A 17281-nucleotide genomic window follows, 5' to 3' on the forward strand; every position below is an offset into this window, starting at 1 on the left:
CTGCATGTGTTAGTATGTGTAAAAATTGTCTCCTCATCAGTAGTTGTCTTGGAAATCAATAAGGTCTGCTGCTCATTTAACTGTAGGGGAAGAGACTTACATAACCTCTCCTGTACTTCTTTGCTTTGCAGCCCAATTACATGGGTGAACCAGACATCTAGAGTTTGGATCTGTTCTGAAGCTCAGAAAATAAAACGGACTGAATTTTAATTAAATTGTTGGTAGTAAGTCCTACAGGAAAATTTAACTGTTAAACAGAACTAAACCAGTTCCCTTCAACTAGGGACCTGAAAGATCAAGGAGAACTACCGTAAAATGTAATGGGATGCTTAAAATGCTTATGATCTTTCAAGGGAAGGTAGGAAAGGAATGGGAACAAGCGTTGACATGGTCAGATTGGTTGGGGAAAGATTATTTTGGGCAGTTTAAGTTCAATGATTGTGGAAGATGAGGAAAAAACGTGTCGGTGAAGCCTTAGAGGAGATGGCCATAATTATGGAGTCTATGGATCAGCTCTGGTTCACTAAAAACAACACGGTAAAAATAAACACTTATGTTAAAAAGCTGCTGAAGAGTATGAACCAAAGAAAGCAAAGCCAAGAAAGCTGCTGGAACTTAAGGAGACACAGTATTTTTAAGCTTGCTTTCTTACTCAGTATGATTTTCTTTCTTCTAGTGCAACAGTTGTCAAAGTGAAATTCGTAGCCCACTGGGTGTCTACAGAGCCCTTCCTTCTGAGCTTTAGAGGGAAGAGTTTTGAGAGCCACGTACTATGGGACTGGGAGAGGAAGTGATCCATGGGAGGGTGTTCCACAAGAAGTACTCTAAGGGAAGAAAGAGCTGGAAGACTACTGTTCTTCTCTGCATAAACTAACCCATAAAAAGAAGGGTCAGAAGAAAAGAGAGAAGTGGAATTTAACAGTGATGGTACCACAGGAAAATAGGTCTTTCTAGATGATTTTTCACATAGTACTTGAGAGTATTTGAAAAGCAAATAGTACTTAATTTTGAAAGCACTAGAGAACCTGAGAAATTAAAAAGAAATAGAGCCAGGGTACTGTCCCCAAGCATGACTTTTCTTTTTCCTGCTCAGAGTTAAGCTTGGACTTACTGAACTCCTTAGAAGCAAACAGTTCCCATCAATGTTGGAAACACAAACTGTAAGTGCACACAGTTCAAAAACTGTGAAACTTTCCATTCCTTGCTACAATAATATGAAGGCAAATCTTGAAGAGATTGCAAGGATGACATGGCCATCGGTCACTATATTAAATACAATACAATCATCCACTCACATCTTTAGGCTTAGGAAGTATTTAAATTGTCAGCTACCAGAGGTTGTGAGGCTACAGCAGGGAAAGGATCACACATGCTCTGTTCTTCTATAAGCAATCTGTTACTGGTCATATTGCAAGATAAGGTACTAGGCTGGATGGATCTTTGGTGTGGCTATGTCAGACTTTATTGAGATATGGTCATGAACTTGGCCTTCTTGCTCTTGTTTCTTTTGTCTGTGGAATGGAGTCTATAAATTTTGTAAAATGTTAGCATTAAAATTATTTGTAGGAAAAGCAGCCTGATTTCTGCTGCTTTCTTTAAAAAAAAAACTTTGCAGGAAATAGGTAGCAATAGCCTTTTCTGTGTGTGTATATGTGAGATTTTTACAGGCAAATAGAAAGTTTTCAATAGGGAGAAGTATACATTTGAAAGGTAAACCATTTATATTTTTCTCTGAAAGAACTCCATGGTGGAAATTTGAGATGAAAACATGCTTCAGATATCTAAACTTGAAGATGTTTGCTATTGTATTGATTGGTTTTACTATTAACTTGCTCATGTTGAAAGTATTAACTGCCTTAACTAGCACCTGGATGAAAGGCGGAAATGGAAGTTAGTATCTTGCCATTTACATATCTGATGGCTATCGGAAGTCCACATCACTGAAATGTACAATTGACATGCCCCAAGACTAGAGAGACAAAATATTTCCATTATTATTTCATTAGAAATGGAAAACTATTTTGGAGTAGTTACACACTCCATTGTTCAGCTCATATCACAGCATTGTGTTTAAAATGTTACAATGTTGACTTGCTCGTACAAAAAATCAGTGTTACAGGAAATCAGAAACAATATGGAATAGTTTACACTAACCCTGCATTAAAACGTTCCATCTGTTCTTGCTTTAGGTTCTTAGAGAATGTCTTTTTCATCTCTGTAATGCTTTTCACTTCCTATTAGTAAGGCTTTTAAAGGTAGGCACTGAGTTAGTATAAAACCCACAGCTTTTGAGTTTAAACGCCTATTAAAACTAAAGCTGTCTGGAGCTACAATAAAAATTTATTTTGGCTACAAAAGACAACTTTGAAACCTAACCCATCTGTATTTTTCCTCCTCCAAACAGTGTAACATCCTGTATAATAGAATATTTATCTTAAACAGAGACCACATATCTTTATGAAAACAATTGTTTCAACTTAATTTATGGGGGGTAATCAGCTCGTATTAAGGTTTTCAGTACTCTAGGATGCTAATATAAATTGGTTACAGGAGATGTAAAGACTATAGTAATTCCTCAGAATCATCTGAAATCTAATGGTGCCATTGACTTAGTATATAACCAGTGTATGTTATAATCTAAAATTGCCGTAAAAATTAATGTGCATATAGTAATTGAAAGATAACTGTGTATGCAAATTAGGCATACAGCTACATTTTACTGATAATTTAGGTTCATGTGGTAACTTCAAACAATTACAGGATAATTCCACCAAAATTATTTATTTGAAAGAGTTAATCTAGTGTCTGCAATCCCTGGGCACACCAGGAATGTACACACACATCTCTAGTAGGGCTGTCTGGTCAGTCTATTTATTGACTCAACAAACTTGACTCAGTATGAAGTGCAGCATCCCTGGGATGCATACAGCCTGCAACTGCCACGAGTGGGAGTCAAGCATATCAAAGAGAGACTGGATCCCTGGGGTTGAGCTCCCTCCATACAATAGCTTGACAGATTTTGAATTGAAAAGGGCCTGTTTTTAGCACCCTCTAAATATAACCAGCCCTGAAACTCCCATGGAGATTCCTTTCTGTCTGCCTTCAGAGGATGAGATAAGGCCCCTTCTCCTGTGACTTCAGTCTGGAGTACCTCTATCATCCCGCCCCCCCCCCCCCCCCCCCCAGCCCAACCCTGATAACAGCTGGCTTTGCACAATATGACTTGAGGGATTTGTTTCTCTTTCTGCAGATGACAGCCTTCCTCTTCAGTCCTAACCTCCTCTGTAACGTCTGCATCATTGAATCATTGCAAGATATTTTGGCATCCAGGAGACCATTGTCTCCATCATCTTCTGGGCAGCGTCTTTGTTGGGAACATTCAGTGTCATTCTGGGAACAGACACCTTGGACAATTTCCTTTTCTCCCTGCAATCCTTCCTTTCTAGACCTCCTCCTCCTCCTCAGTATACTTGAATGCAGCATCGAAGCTGAAGTGTATTTGCCCCAGTTTGCCCCCTTCCTCTCCCCTTTTCCCCAAATATGCCAAGATACACAAATTATGAATGCTAAAGCAGAATTTATGTATGCTGTTATATACACTGGATGTTCTGCTTACTTGCATGTGATTCACATCCTCTTAAGCCCACAGGAAATCCCAGCAATATTTTTCTAGCCATATCTCCTGTACTGAGGTGCTGGGCACAGCAGGAGCTGGAGGAAAAGAGCCATTTATGCTGTGATAGTACTACAGTATATAAGCTTAGCTGGGAGGGACAGACCGGTGTTACATAAATGCATCTCTTTTATTCAGTGACAGTGAAAAATGTAATACAAGGACTTAATTCTATCTCCCTAAGTATTTATCTAGGAACACTCTTACCTCAGTAGATCCAGTAAATGCAATTTTATCAATGCCAACATGAGATGCTATAGCTGCACCAACAATTGGACCAAATCCTGGCAAAATATTGACAACTCCTGGTGGAAAGCCAGCCTGTCAAAATAGGAATGAATGCAGGGAAGCATGATTTATGAAAACTGACAGAGCATGTTAAACCAGCCATGTGCTGGTAGTTCCTTCTCCATAAGGAGAGATGGACATTATTCCTGTCAATTATTCTTACCTCCTTGATGAGGGCTCCCATATAGAGAGCGCTGAGTGGTGTTTGTTCTGCGGGTTTAATAACTACTGTATTGCCACAGCACAGAGCTGGAGCAATCTTCCATGCAAACATCAGCAGGGGGAAGTTCCACTGTAGGAAAAAATAAAAGTTGATAGATGGAAAAATATTGCAGTGGTGTTTTGTTTTCAAGATGTCAAGCTGCTACCTCACTTACTTCTCAGGCCTATCCTCAACATAAATCTTGCCCAGCACAAAGCAAGAATTTTTTTTTTTTAAATTACCGCCATTAAGAAAGTGAGAACAGTGACCTTCTCATTCTTTCTCTTCAGTTCAAAGAAATAAAGACCCGACCCGCAGTTTTTATAAAATAATCTTCTGCTGTTATTTTTTTTACTCACAGCTTTTTATTTCATTTACTGTTTTGCAGTTGGCACTTTTAACTCTCACGACAAATGGTTCTTGCTACAGATACATTCAGAATGAACTGTTTGTTCATGCTGAAGCATTTTTAGATGTATATTTCCATTCTTAGAATACATCTTAAGACAGAAGATTTATACTCAAATTATATAATCACTAAATGATGAAATTACAGTAAAACTCTTCTATAAGTGTCAATATTAGGTCAAAGCATTTCATTAGTATCTTTTCTCAAAATTTTCTTACCCTGCAGTTTATATGAAAGGCATGAGAAGAAGAGTGCAAAGTTGACAAAAACTGCTGAAATAAAAATTCTGCATCACCATTAATTTCAACTTCATGTAACTGCAGCAGAAAATGTAGTGGGTTATATTAATTTGGTGTATAAACAAGTTGTGGGTAAAGATAAGGGTAACAAGTCTTTAGCTTTCTGCATCCAGGTCTGATCCTAACAGGTTAAGTGGATAGTTCCAGTGATTTTAGTGAAAATACTAGCATAATAAAATAATTGCATCACTCTCATAAAGGCATATAATAATCTCCTTTAGAAAGAAAACAGAAACTATCAGTCAGCCACTGGCCAGAACATGTTACTGCCTGATGCATATCAGCTGCCACTCTCATAGACATCTCTCTAGCCCCTGGCTAGCTTGAAAAAATACACAACTGTCTTTTCTTCACCGAACACCCAATTTTTTACTCCCTCAGTTGTTTATAAACTCCGGAGACAAAGTGATGTTTTAATTCCATCTCTAGTATATAAACCTAGGAGGGGAGCTATTGGGCCAACAGCGTGCTGACAGCCTGCACTTGTAATGGTATTGCAAGGAGAGCTTTGACGAGTTTTATAGGGTAGTATGTAGCCCTGTTTATGCTACAAAGCTGCCAAAGAGGGTATGTTTTGATGGAAGCTAGGATGTGAATGAAGACGAGGAGTTTAGTGCTAGGCTTGCTGTTTAATTTTATTTTTGTAATAATTTATTTGGTAGTGCAATGGCTGAGTGCATGCAGCAGCCCTGGGGCTGTACTCTGTGACTGGTAGCTGTGAAGGAAATATGTAACAGATTAGCAGTAGTGTTAGAGTAGATGTGTATGACAGCCATGTAGAAGTTTCAAAGTAGAAACTGGGGATGGGGGGGAAGGGGAATGGACAAGTGTGGTAGATGGCTGGGTACCCCAGACAAAGAGTTTTACAGATCTAAACTAAATAAATCCTGCTTCAGACCTTGGCCAAGGTTTCTTCAGCAGATTTGTCAGTTAAGCTCAATGAGACAATCCAAAGAAATGTCTAGCAACTTTGGGGTTAGCTGTTGAGGTTGCCACTTTGCATCCATGCACTGAACTGAACAATGGCCACAAAGGTGTGAAATCATAAAGATGACTTGTGAATGGAATTGGATAATGCGTAGATGTCTGCAGGATGGCTGTAGCCACAGACTCTGAGCTTCCGCAGTGTTTTATGCCTTAACAAAGGCATAAAATAACAACAAATATAAATAGGGAAAACGGGCTTAGCATTGTTAAAGTAATCTTTTCTGGCTGCTCCTCATTTAATGGAAATACTGCATGTTGCTGTTAAGTGGGTTTGTGGTTAACATGAACAAAATAACATGAACAAAATTTTCAGAGAATGTCTTGATTAGTTTCCCAATGCTTTGTCAAGGAAAAAAGCTTCCACACAATATTTTAATAGCTATATATGAGCCTCCCATTGAAATTTCTGCCAAAGCCTGTTAACTAGTTCTTCTGAAAAAGTTAGCTTTTCAGTGTAATTCCCATGTCATGTTCAGCAACAGTGTGTTAAGGATGTATATTGGAGTGTAGAGGCAGTATTATATTTGATGAAACACTGTGTTTCTCTCTCATAACAAATAAACATTTAATGTCTCTTACTAGCTACGCAATGTTAATTGTAATGATATGTCTCCTGGAGTTTCTTCTTCTCTTCCAGCCTTGTAAAAGAAATAGCAGGAAAGAATAGAATTAAAATGCATCACATTCTCCCAGGAACTGAGGAGCCTGTTAAATCACAGTAAAAACTAAATAAATAAAAAGACTGCCACAGCAAAGCATCAATTTTCCGTAAGTTGTGTGAACATCCATAACCACAGCCAGCATATTAACACTGTGTTTTGCTTTGCTTGTTTTAATCATGAGAATTCTATGACTTGAGAACTTAACTCCTAATAACAGAGCCTAAACCCTATTAGCATGTTCAAATAAGCATTTGCAGGGAGGCTGTTAAAGATATGTCAACAATATGAGCTCAGCTTTTTTCGTAATGGAAAACACACATAGCTGAGGACCATGTTTTATGTGTCTTTAAAGAGAGCTGGTTTAAATGAAAATAAATAGAAGGCGCTGGTAGAGATACTCACAGGGATGATCTGTCCACACACTCCGATGGGTTCATGTCTTGTAAACGTAAAATAATCTCCATCTGAAACAGATGAGCATGGTTACTCTCAAGTGCAGTTTGACTTGGCAGAACAAACAAAAAAAAAGCTCTAAGGATCAGCCTTTGATGGCAGTAAAAGAAATAAAGAACTCATGGAAATGTTTTTTCATGAGCTAGCATGGGAAACCTAGGTTCAGGAGCAACCTAATTGTTCTTTCTGTAGAACAAAGGAAGCAGGCAACCCATCAGAAAGTAGCCTGCTTTGTTCCTTGGGAAAGAGGACAATCTATACAGCACAAAAAAGGGCAGCAGCAAGGAAACCACTTACTGGCCTCTACTGATTTCGGGATGAGAGAAGGAGTCGCAAAGTTAATTTCCTGAAAGGACTGACTAGAATAAAGCAATATAAAGGCAAATAATACAAGCAGATATGGGAAAATAGTGACATACATCTCATTCATCTTCCACTGAAGACAAGGGGAGTTGAAAGTAATGGAATGGTACACCAGAATCCATAGATGTGGCATGAAGGTGGTAAGCCTGTGATCGATGCGTAACTGAGCACAATTCACTGCAGAACTCAACACTATGGAGAATACAAGGGTCATCACATAGCCGTGCCTTGTAGAACAAGGCCTGTATCAGACGTGGCCTCAAGCTAAACAGGCAGTCAATTTAAGTTGACAGGGAAAAGCTGAATGCAGCTGGAAAACATGATGAGAGAATAAGAAAAGTTTTCACCAACCTTTTGGACAGATAGAGGTAGATAAATAAATGAAGGGATAAAGCCACTGGAAACTTGGAAATACTGAGCTTTTCTCACAGGACTTCTGACAGAAGTAAGATTATGGACTAATAAAGATCCTAACAACAAACATGCAGGAAAAGCAGAATGGAAACCCACGAACAGGTGTGGATGGTGTGAGGTTTGAGGAAAATACTTATTTAGCTTTCTGATCAGGTAATTATTCTTAAGGTCGTGATAAACAAAAACGGCAAAAACCAATATCCAGAGGTGAGACGTATCATTAATTAAAGCGCATGCTGTTATGCTAGATCTGCAGTCTGTAACTGAAGGAAACACTGTTGAGCTCAGGGCAGCCTGAGTCAGGTCATGAAATAAACAGATCTGTGATTTGGGGTCAGACCTGTGGTCTGTGGAAACCTTTCACATGGCCTCGCCTGCTTAAAGCAGCAAGTCTCTGCTGGCTCATTTTGCACAGCTGGTATAGGGGCTGATGGAGTTCATACTCTTCCACAACGCTGCCTGATGGTTGCTGCCTCAGCCCTTGCCTGTGGTCCAGAAGTATGTGCTGCAATTATATATACTGTATTATGATGTAGCTTTCTTCTCAATTGATAAAGAGCAGGAAAATGATGTGTGTGCTGGGACTGATCAAGGCATCGACTAACCATCAGCTTTGTTAATGTGCTTGACCAGCCTCTGTGCAAAGTAGTTTAATCACTTTTGTACCTAAACCGATTCTTGTAGCTGTATAAACTAGCCCAGACTCAAACTACCTCTGAATTTAGGTCAAAAGTTTTTCAGTGAGGCTACAGCTGAAGAAAGGGTTACAGTAGAGGTGTAACCCAAATGTGTGCCTAGGCTGACAGTGCTTGGTCATCTAGATAAATTTGACTCTCTTTACTTTAAAAAAAGCATTTCAACTAAGAAAGCATTTGAGAACAATGAGAACGTTACCTGGGATCAATCACAGAAGAGGATTTACTAGGACAGGAAATGGCCAGAAGGAGAAAGGGAATAGGAGGAGGAGCAGTTACAATGCTTTTGCTCCCCTTGTCACAGTGCAGGTAGGTGCATGTGCTTTCCTTCACATGGCATGAGAGCACCCAAGCAGCTTTGTGGCCTCTACCCCAGTCTGGAGCTACAGACAGCCTTGTTCAGTACTGGGTGAAGACCTAACATCACAATGGAGAGTACATTTTGGGAACCTGCTACAGTGTACTTCTGGTGACAGCAAATGGGTTAATCTATAAAGTTTCTTGCATTTAAGTAAAGACTTGAAATTGAGTTTGATTAGAAACAACTTCTTTTCAGGTTTGCTCATTTCTGTACATCTACGTCACAGAATTTTCTCAGTAGAAATCTGAGCTAAAGTAGCTAACAATACATCAGCTGGAGGCTAGAAAGAGAACAGTTATGAGACAGGTAACAATACTCTATAACCAAGACAAGCGACAGAACAGAGGAAACAGAAAGGAGTTTCACATCAGGCAAGAAAACAGTCCATCAGTCAGTTTGCTCTGCATTGACAAAATGTCATTGTACTATTTCAGTCTCATGATTCCTAACAGCTTCTTTGTGGAGATGAGAATAGTTGTTTCACAAGTAGAGATGATCAGTTTGATTTTCATATTTCACAGATGTGGTTCACATACCATGAGAAGACTCATCAGACCAGACAGAAGTAAAGTAGAAGTCAAAATCATATACAGGCAAAATTGTCTAAGTGCTCAAGAGGCATATAAAAGAGTCTGCTAAAAATACCAGCTTGTAATTGGTATTACTGTGAGAGATGGATTCTCAGCCAGAAGGATGGTGACAATGTAACAGTAACACAGTTAGGTTAGCACCGTATTGACTTCAGATCGTCACTCCATAATCATTGCCACATGTCTGTGTGCTTCATAGCATAAAGTTATAGATAAGCTGAACCTGGTCGCCAAGTCAGACAAACCGTGGTTAATTCTACCAAATGTGGGCAGAACTTTCTTTCCTTAGAGCAATTACTTCCATGCGGAGTTGCTTGTCCTGCTTTCTTCCACCACTGTAGACAGTTGCTCTTTTTGAGACCTACTTCCAAAGTTCATCATCCACAGGTACTATTAAGACAGGATTTTTTTAGATTGCTTTCTAACAATATGTTTGTGAACATACTTGGCTTCAAATTATTCAGGAGCTTCAGACGTCTCTGGACAAGCGAAAGATTTATCTAAGAGCTGCCTCGTCCATAAGGTAAAATAAGCTGTTAACATGGCAAAATAACTCAAGTTTGGGGAAGTGAATCATTTTTTTCTGAACAGTCAGCACGGAAAGCTCCCTGTGCTCACAAATGAAATGAGTGAGCACAGGGATGAAATGAGGGAGCACAATGAAATGAGTGAACAGTGAACTTCTAAAACTCTTCTTATTTGTGTATACAACTCATGCTAATGACACAGTCTAAGGTGCTATTGCTGATGCTTGTTACTCAGCCTTCTGCTAGCTAGCTGGCAGCCAGAAGGACATTGCCTGAGAAGGTTCTGACAGTCTGATCCCACATCCAATCTAAAAATTTATTCTAAAAGGTTTGTAGTTTTTTTTGTTTGGTTGGTTGGTTGTTGTTGTGTTTTTTTTTAAACATTCTCAGCTGATGTACTTTAGCCCTCATTGATAATAATAGAGCCTGATCAATTTGCAGCTGCTTAGCATCTGGTCCAGAGATTTGTATTTTCTAAACAGAAAACCTCATTTATCCAGGGATCTTACTTTGCGACAGCAATACATTCTACAGATGTGTTTGCTGAGATTTCCATCAGATTTCTCTGTGATAGATATTTTATTTGCCTAACAATCGTAGTATAGCCACATGCCTCATACAGCAGCACACAGCAAACTAGTGTGTGAGAACAGCAGAGTTGGTTCCTTAAGCTATATTATACCATATATATTGTATGTAAAGATACCTTTTCACTTGCATTCAGTTGATTAGTTTAACAGTTTCTAGTCTAACCTCATTTCTGTTTTAATTTAAATTATCAAGCCTTTATGAATGGGAGCAAGCAAAGGGCAGTCTGAAGGTTTTAGCAATTTTTGGAGCAAAAGGAATGTGACTGTAAAAAACACTGTTCCTCTATTTTCTACTTGTCTATCACTTGCCTATTTTTATTTTATAGGAAAAGAAGCCTTCAACAGGAACATAAAAGATTGGGAGGTTTCAGATTTATTAACATACTAAACAGAGAAAATCTAACTGGGCTTTATTTTCTTGTTGTTGTTTTGTTTGGTTTCCTCTGACAAGCTGATGGAAAGTGAAGGTAAAGAGCACATTGTTTAACCCTGGCCTTCAGAACTGATAACCTGCAAATCTGTGAATATTAGAAATCATAACTTATGATTACACACTACTGATACCTGTGTTAGCACTGAAGTTTGCATTTAGGAAGGCCTGCTGAAAATGTGGCTTCCTCTCCTCCTGCATAGCCCATCAACACTGAGAAATTCAGGGTTTTCATCTGTTTCACCATTTGAGGACAAGAATAATCAGAGAATATTTATTCTCCTTAAGCTGGCAGTGCCTTTTGGTGACTGACCTAAATTCTGTGTTCCTGCAGGGCTAACAAGTGAGAAGGAGGTATTCGTGGACCAGGGAGAAAGGGATTAGGGAACAGGAAATTTGCTGAATATATGAATTTATGGTGCACTTTGCACTTCTGCATGTTTAAACATGAAATGCAAGCAGTAAAACCAGGATTTATGAATCTCAGCCTAAATAGCTATGGAAATCTTCATGAGTTCTTACAGGAGAGGCTAAACCAGAAATACTAATTTTGTCATTTCTTGGGTGAAAATATACTAGTGATGATAAACATCAGTCAGTACACACTGACATTTTAATAAGCTGAACACCATGATGGTTAACACTGTGATAGTTATGATCTGTTTGCCCTGCTTTGGTAATCTTGTGATTTGTTGTACAGAGGCAAAATACTGTACTGCAGCTATCAGGTTACATTATGTAGTTTTAAGGAAATAGATGGGCCGTGTAAAGGTGCCTACTGTACGATGACAAATTCATTTACTTGTGAGTGGGCTTTTTTGGACTCCTTCAGTAATGTGTAATTAACATGCATGTGCAATGAACTGTGTGCACCATGAAGCTGAAAAGAATCCATAGAGTATATGTTGGTTTTCCTTACTGCTTTCCCAAAGATTTACTTTATGTAGTTAAAAGATAAGTCATTTATCTTAATGACTGCACCTGCATAAAATCATTCTTTGCTATCATGTGCCATTTCGCATAATTATAGCAGTTGGTATATCTAGTCCAGACTGTAAATGAATTTCTTTGCAACAGAAAATTCAGCCTGTATTGGTTAAACAGCTGGGAGGGAGGAGCAGGAGGAGGAAGAGACTTGTTGAATAAAAATAACAGTGAGGATTTCTTCTGTTATCGTTTTACCAAAAAAAATCAGCAGAATAACTAGTTTCTTAGCAGTCATAAAGATTACTCTCATACATAAAGTATAAAACTCATCCCACCACATGATTTGAGGAAGCATATATAACAAAATATATCTGATACGCATGTACAGTTCTCTACAATAACACTGCAAACTCTCAAAGTATAAATTAGTTTGGTATAAAAAAAAAGTATAAATTACTTTTTATAAAAAAGTATAAATTAGTCTCAAGTAAAATGATTTGCATAGGCAATAGGAAGACATATATAAACAAGATACATAGGTAAGCACGCTGTTTCTTAATCAGGCTGTTAACACAGTATTTTTTTGTGTTCTCATCTATTCTTATAAGTATTACAGTATTTCATTGCAGATTTTGAGCCATCTCCTTCTCAGATGGGCATACGCAAGAGAAACAAAACACTTTTTGTAATGTGCATGTAGGACAGAACAATAGCAGGCCCAGCCCTTGCTGACTTTCTGATGTCTGCTTCTGCAGCATACTACACACTGGAAAAAAACAATCTGATTTCATCTTAGCCAGGAAAAGAAGCTTCTCTTCTGTCTTTAATGAAGTAATCTATTAAGGCATTTGGCCATCAGAAGGTTTAGGTGCACACCGATGCTGTAATCTCCCTTACCTACAGGAATGGTCATTCCATGGATTTTGTCTGCCCAACCAGCATAATACCTCAGGGTTTTTATGACTCCTTGAAGATCTACATAGAAAGCTTGCAAGAAAGGTTTGCCACTGTTGAGTGATTCCATAGTCTAGAGAACAAGAAAAAGTCAATATATAAATACAGTAGCATTTTTAGTCTATTGTACTTCAGTATTCACTGTCCAACAGCTCTTCAATCATGACAGAAAGATTTTAATGAAGACCAACCAGTTACTCTAGAATGACTATGATTTTTAAGCATGTGTGTCCATGTGTGTCTGTCCCGTGTACTTGTGTGCATGTATCCACATCCACATACATGTGCATGTTTGTGTTTTGGACCTAATAGCCACTGTGTTTGGTCCAGATATATAAACACTAAATTGTTCTAATCAGGAGCCAAGATAAAAATGCCTGTCAAACTAGGTTCTGTTATGTTAATGATAACAGCTGAAAAGGGGCTCCTTGTAACCCCGTATAAATGATTTGAATCCATAAAGAGAAGAATGGACATATCCCTCCATATAATTGATGTGAATATAAAAAATTCTCTATGTGGCTGCCAAGACTCCTGCTGAGGCCTGAGATATCTATAATGTACAGCCAGTTTATTTATTGCCATCAAATAAACAAACTCTCCTCTAGGGAAGCTCATAAATTAACAGCCTGATGTCCTTATTTTTAAGTTAATATTCCTATTTTTAAAAGCATCTTATAAGCTATCCTCAGGGTTCCGTAAGATCATTTAGCAAAAAGAATGCAATAAAATGTCCTCAGATGTGGAGTAGCTTAACTGACTCTCAATAGCTGCCTAAAAGAAATCATTAAGAACGAGTGAAGTACGCCCATGTGTAACACACCAACCATCAAATGAATTTCAATAGAGAAGAATAGAAGCCTAATTCTGTGCTGACTTACATCCCCACGAGCAATTAATGGCATTGCCTGTGGTGCAGTTCAGTAAAGAGCTTGGCTGTGGAAATACAAATCAAATGACAAGCAGAGTAAACTTGATTTGCTGTGCACTTCCTTCTCCCTGTGGCGATTTTACAGTATACACTGGTGGTAAGATGATTTAAGTGTTGACAAAGCTGGAATTAAGATGTTCAGCAGCTTAGTTCAAAGCACTTGACATGCGGAAAACAACATTAACAATGCCACTGTTTAGATGGCTTCACATGTGAGCTAAATAGCACAATACCCAGAATTTATGTTACCAGTTCAGTTATCAGGAAACATTACACCTGATTTTTCATTAATGTCTGCACAAATCACTTCACTCAGTCTTCTGATTTTTATTTTTTATAAAAGTCACAAGTGTACATGTCACACATATATGTGCGTGCACATCCACACATAACCATTCATTTCTTTTGCGTCCAATTTAAAGCTCGTAATCAATTGAAAGGCTGTTGTTGATTTTTATGAGCTTTGGATCAGGTTAGGTCTTGAGTAGCCAGTCAGTCATCAGGCTAACTGTAGTTTTCAAATATTATTCATGCTAACACGTTTATGAGTTAATTTGCTTTCAGAATGTAAAACTGACAGGTGATTTGACTGTTAATTTTTGTGTGCCACTTACAGCAAGAGTTGCCCTGTCTCTTTCGACCAAGTCTGCTAGCTTATCCAAAAGATGGCCTCTTTCCGATGCATCCATTCTCCTCCAAACTGAACCTAGAGAAAAAGCAAGGCGAGCAGCTCTCACTGCTTTGTCCGTATCAACCTGTCAAGAAGGAACAAATAACAAATAAAGGTAAATAAGATTACTAGGCTTATTAAATTTGCATTTGTACCATCTCTTAGTCACGTGATGGCTTTTGGAACTGGGATTAATAGAAGAACTGTCCAGCAGTGGTATTCTGGAACTGTTGCTATGATACATACATATATATATTAAAAAACATGCACATATCAACATACATGTATACATATATACCAGTTCATGGGATGCATTACCTTGTCAGCTTCCTGGATCTCACAGATCTGCTCTCCTGTTGCTGGATTATATACTGGGAATATTCTCCCACTTTCAGAATTTTGCCATTCATTATTGATAAAAATCTAGAAAAGGAGAAAAGTCATCAGTCCCCCTGCATAAACAAACAGTAAAGCATACAACAACAAACTCTGGGAAAGGCTGCAGATCCTAATACAAAAGAGCTAAAGCTTCTTTATGACTGTGAGAATTAGAGTTTTCAAGAGTTCAGGCTAAGGCTCAGCCCATGATGTCTCTCTGTATTCTGTGGCAGTGTCATTATAGAAGCAACATTAAATAACTTGTTTGGCATTAAAATTTAATTCAAGCACTGTAAGCAAAAAACTAAAGAAAGAAATATTGGTATTAGAGAAAAAAGCCTTGAAACTGCTGGAGCCAAGACAAGGGTTTGGCGTAATCATTCAATACCCATCTCAGTAAGTAAACATTTGGTCATTGATACAAACCAGTCAAGACTGAATAATCTCAAACATCACAGTTCTTCAATACACAGTCAGTTGATTATGGCTACAGTGATGGTTTGCAGCACAGAATTAATTAGCTTATCTGTTTGGAACAATGGAAATGGTTAAATTCCCTCAGTGTTGACATCATTTTAAGTGTTGTAGGCAAACCAAACTTGAATTTTAATGGTGATGACAACAGCTGTCTTGGCAGAGGTAATGACAAATTTACTTAAAGTAGATTTTTACTGGTGACTACAGACATACAAGTGTTCTACTGAATGACTTTCAAGAACAGGATGCAATTATTTATCAGCAAATATGAAATAAGGCACTCTAGAAAAATGATCGAGTGAAAGGTTTTCCTGGTATTCAGAGTCTTCCTGCCCTTGAAATCTTTCTAAGAGAAAAAATGAAAGTGTTCAAATAGTTCAGGAACCATATGGCTGCCTTGGATTTCAGGTATTAATGTTGTTTTGCTGCATGCCATGAAATACAGCTTTAAATGCTGAAGGGGAAGTCCTGGCCTCACTGATGTCAATGGGAATTTTGCCACTAGAGAAGACACGGTCAGAAAGTCCAAGATAAAAAGTTGCAACACCAAGGGCTATAATGAGTCTGTAAAAGAAAAGATCATGATGAAGACACTGGGGTGCCCATGCATTTTAAAGAAAGTAAAGAGACTACACACTCATATTTGCATGACAAGCCAGAGATACATTTGTAGAGTTTTCTGTTACCAGACACGAGCTTGTTCAGCCTACTCCAAGCCAAATGGAAGCCACATAGTTGTGTTCTCATCAGGACTCAGGCTTGGTGCTCCACTAACTGCATTGACACAGCTTCTGGTTCAGAGCTGGCTCAGGACATGGGCAGAAGGAGCTTGTGCCTGCCTCAAAAAGACCTTGCAGATATAACAACTGCACACACAAACTAATGATGACGTACTTTTACTTTCATGGTTATGTTTCCATTGCATTTCCGTATCTGTACCTCTAACCTCAACCATTTTGCTGTGTGCCCTTCCATCCATTTCAGAGTCCATCTGAAGTAAACTTCATCTTCCATCTTTCCCCTACTTTTTTGTTTTGGTTTTCGAAGGTAATTGAACCCAGGACCCACTGAATCATTTCCCATCTATTGCCTACTTTGAACACTGTATTTACCTTGAACCTGTTCATGTCCTTGGACTGTAAGCCCCTTGGACTATGGGCAGTGTCTTTGTGCTCATTGATTGCACAGCTTTTCAAATTGAGGTATTGGTCCCTGTTAAGACCAATGGAGCTAACCCAGACAAATGAGTTTTGGAGCCAACCAGCCAAAATAAGTCGACAAAAGAATCATTGGTGTCATCTGTAGTGACTAACACCATAAGCCAAAATTCCTCCAGCGTATCACCATCACTTTTTAGATCATATGTAAGTGAAAACAAAGGAACTCAGATCTGTGACCTGTGTGGAAGAAGGATTTTTACCAGCATCCTTTCCATGGAGTTCAGTGGAGTTAACTACACATCCAGGGTGGGGGAGTACACTAAGGAGGGAGGGGAAGGGAGAAGAGCTTGCAGCTTCAGGAGCAGATGGCCAAAGGAGAAGTAAAGATGTTTGTTTAAGGTTACATTATGTACATAAACACATAGGTTTCTTGTGTGATCTCTGTCTTGAAAGAATAAAACAGGTTGAGTAAAACAACTTAAGTGAAGGCAACCACAATTTACTGCTCTTCCTATACAGAAGTGGTCTGCTCTTTTTTAAAGAGATTTAAAAATGTTAACTACATTCTGCTGAGATGAACACCTGATCATCAGGTTTGCCTGTACAAAGGACATGTTTAGGTTCTTAAAGTACATTTTACCATAGAAATAAGAAATAGTGCCTTGGAATTGCAAAAGAGTGTTGCAATGCTTGTTGACTGGAACTATATTTTATTGAATACTCCATTAAAAATACTCCACAGGCTTAGAAAAAGAATAGCAATAGCAAATATTTCAGATAGGACATGGGAAAGATCTAGTTGGCATAAAGTTAGAGTTGAAGGCAAGAGAAATTGCTACTG

The 17281-nt window shown here is 38.4% G+C and overlaps 1 protein-coding gene and 1 long non-coding RNA gene across 5 annotated transcripts in view; one reads left to right on the forward strand and one right to left on the reverse strand.

Annotated features, from left to right (window-relative positions):
- Positions 1 to 17281, forward strand: part of LOC308176258 — a 68391-nt gene that overhangs the window by 40776 nt on the left and 10334 nt on the right. For 3 of the 4 annotated variants that reach the window (XR_013938180.1, XR_013938181.1, XR_013938182.1), the window contains exon 3: positions 14372 to 14540. This is a non-coding gene — a long non-coding RNA (uncharacterized lncRNA). Of the gene's footprint in view, positions 1 to 6993; positions 10981 to 14371; positions 14541 to 17281 lie in introns of those variants that run through there. The other variant, XR_013938183.1, reaches the window with a different exon arrangement.
- ALDH1A2 (aldehyde dehydrogenase 1 family member A2) overlaps positions 1 to 17281 on the reverse strand; it is a 56378-nt gene that overhangs the window by 17931 nt on the left and 21166 nt on the right. Inside the window, exons 2-7 of the mRNA XM_080551798.1 lie at positions 14744 to 14848; positions 14370 to 14510; positions 12768 to 12897; positions 6923 to 6984; positions 4125 to 4253; positions 3881 to 3994 (exon numbers count right to left, since the gene is read on the reverse strand). Coding sequence (XP_080407924.1) covers positions 3881 to 3994; positions 4125 to 4253; positions 6923 to 6984; positions 12768 to 12897; positions 14370 to 14510; positions 14744 to 14848 — 681 coding nt within the window. The remainder of the gene's footprint in view (positions 1 to 3880; positions 3995 to 4124; positions 4254 to 6922; positions 6985 to 12767; positions 12898 to 14369; positions 14511 to 14743; positions 14849 to 17281) is intronic.

This window comes from Anser brachyrhynchus, assembly GCF_964034855.1.
Source record: "Anser brachyrhynchus genome assembly, chromosome: 11".
NCBI lineage: Eukaryota > Metazoa > Chordata > Aves > Anseriformes > Anatidae > Anser > Anser brachyrhynchus.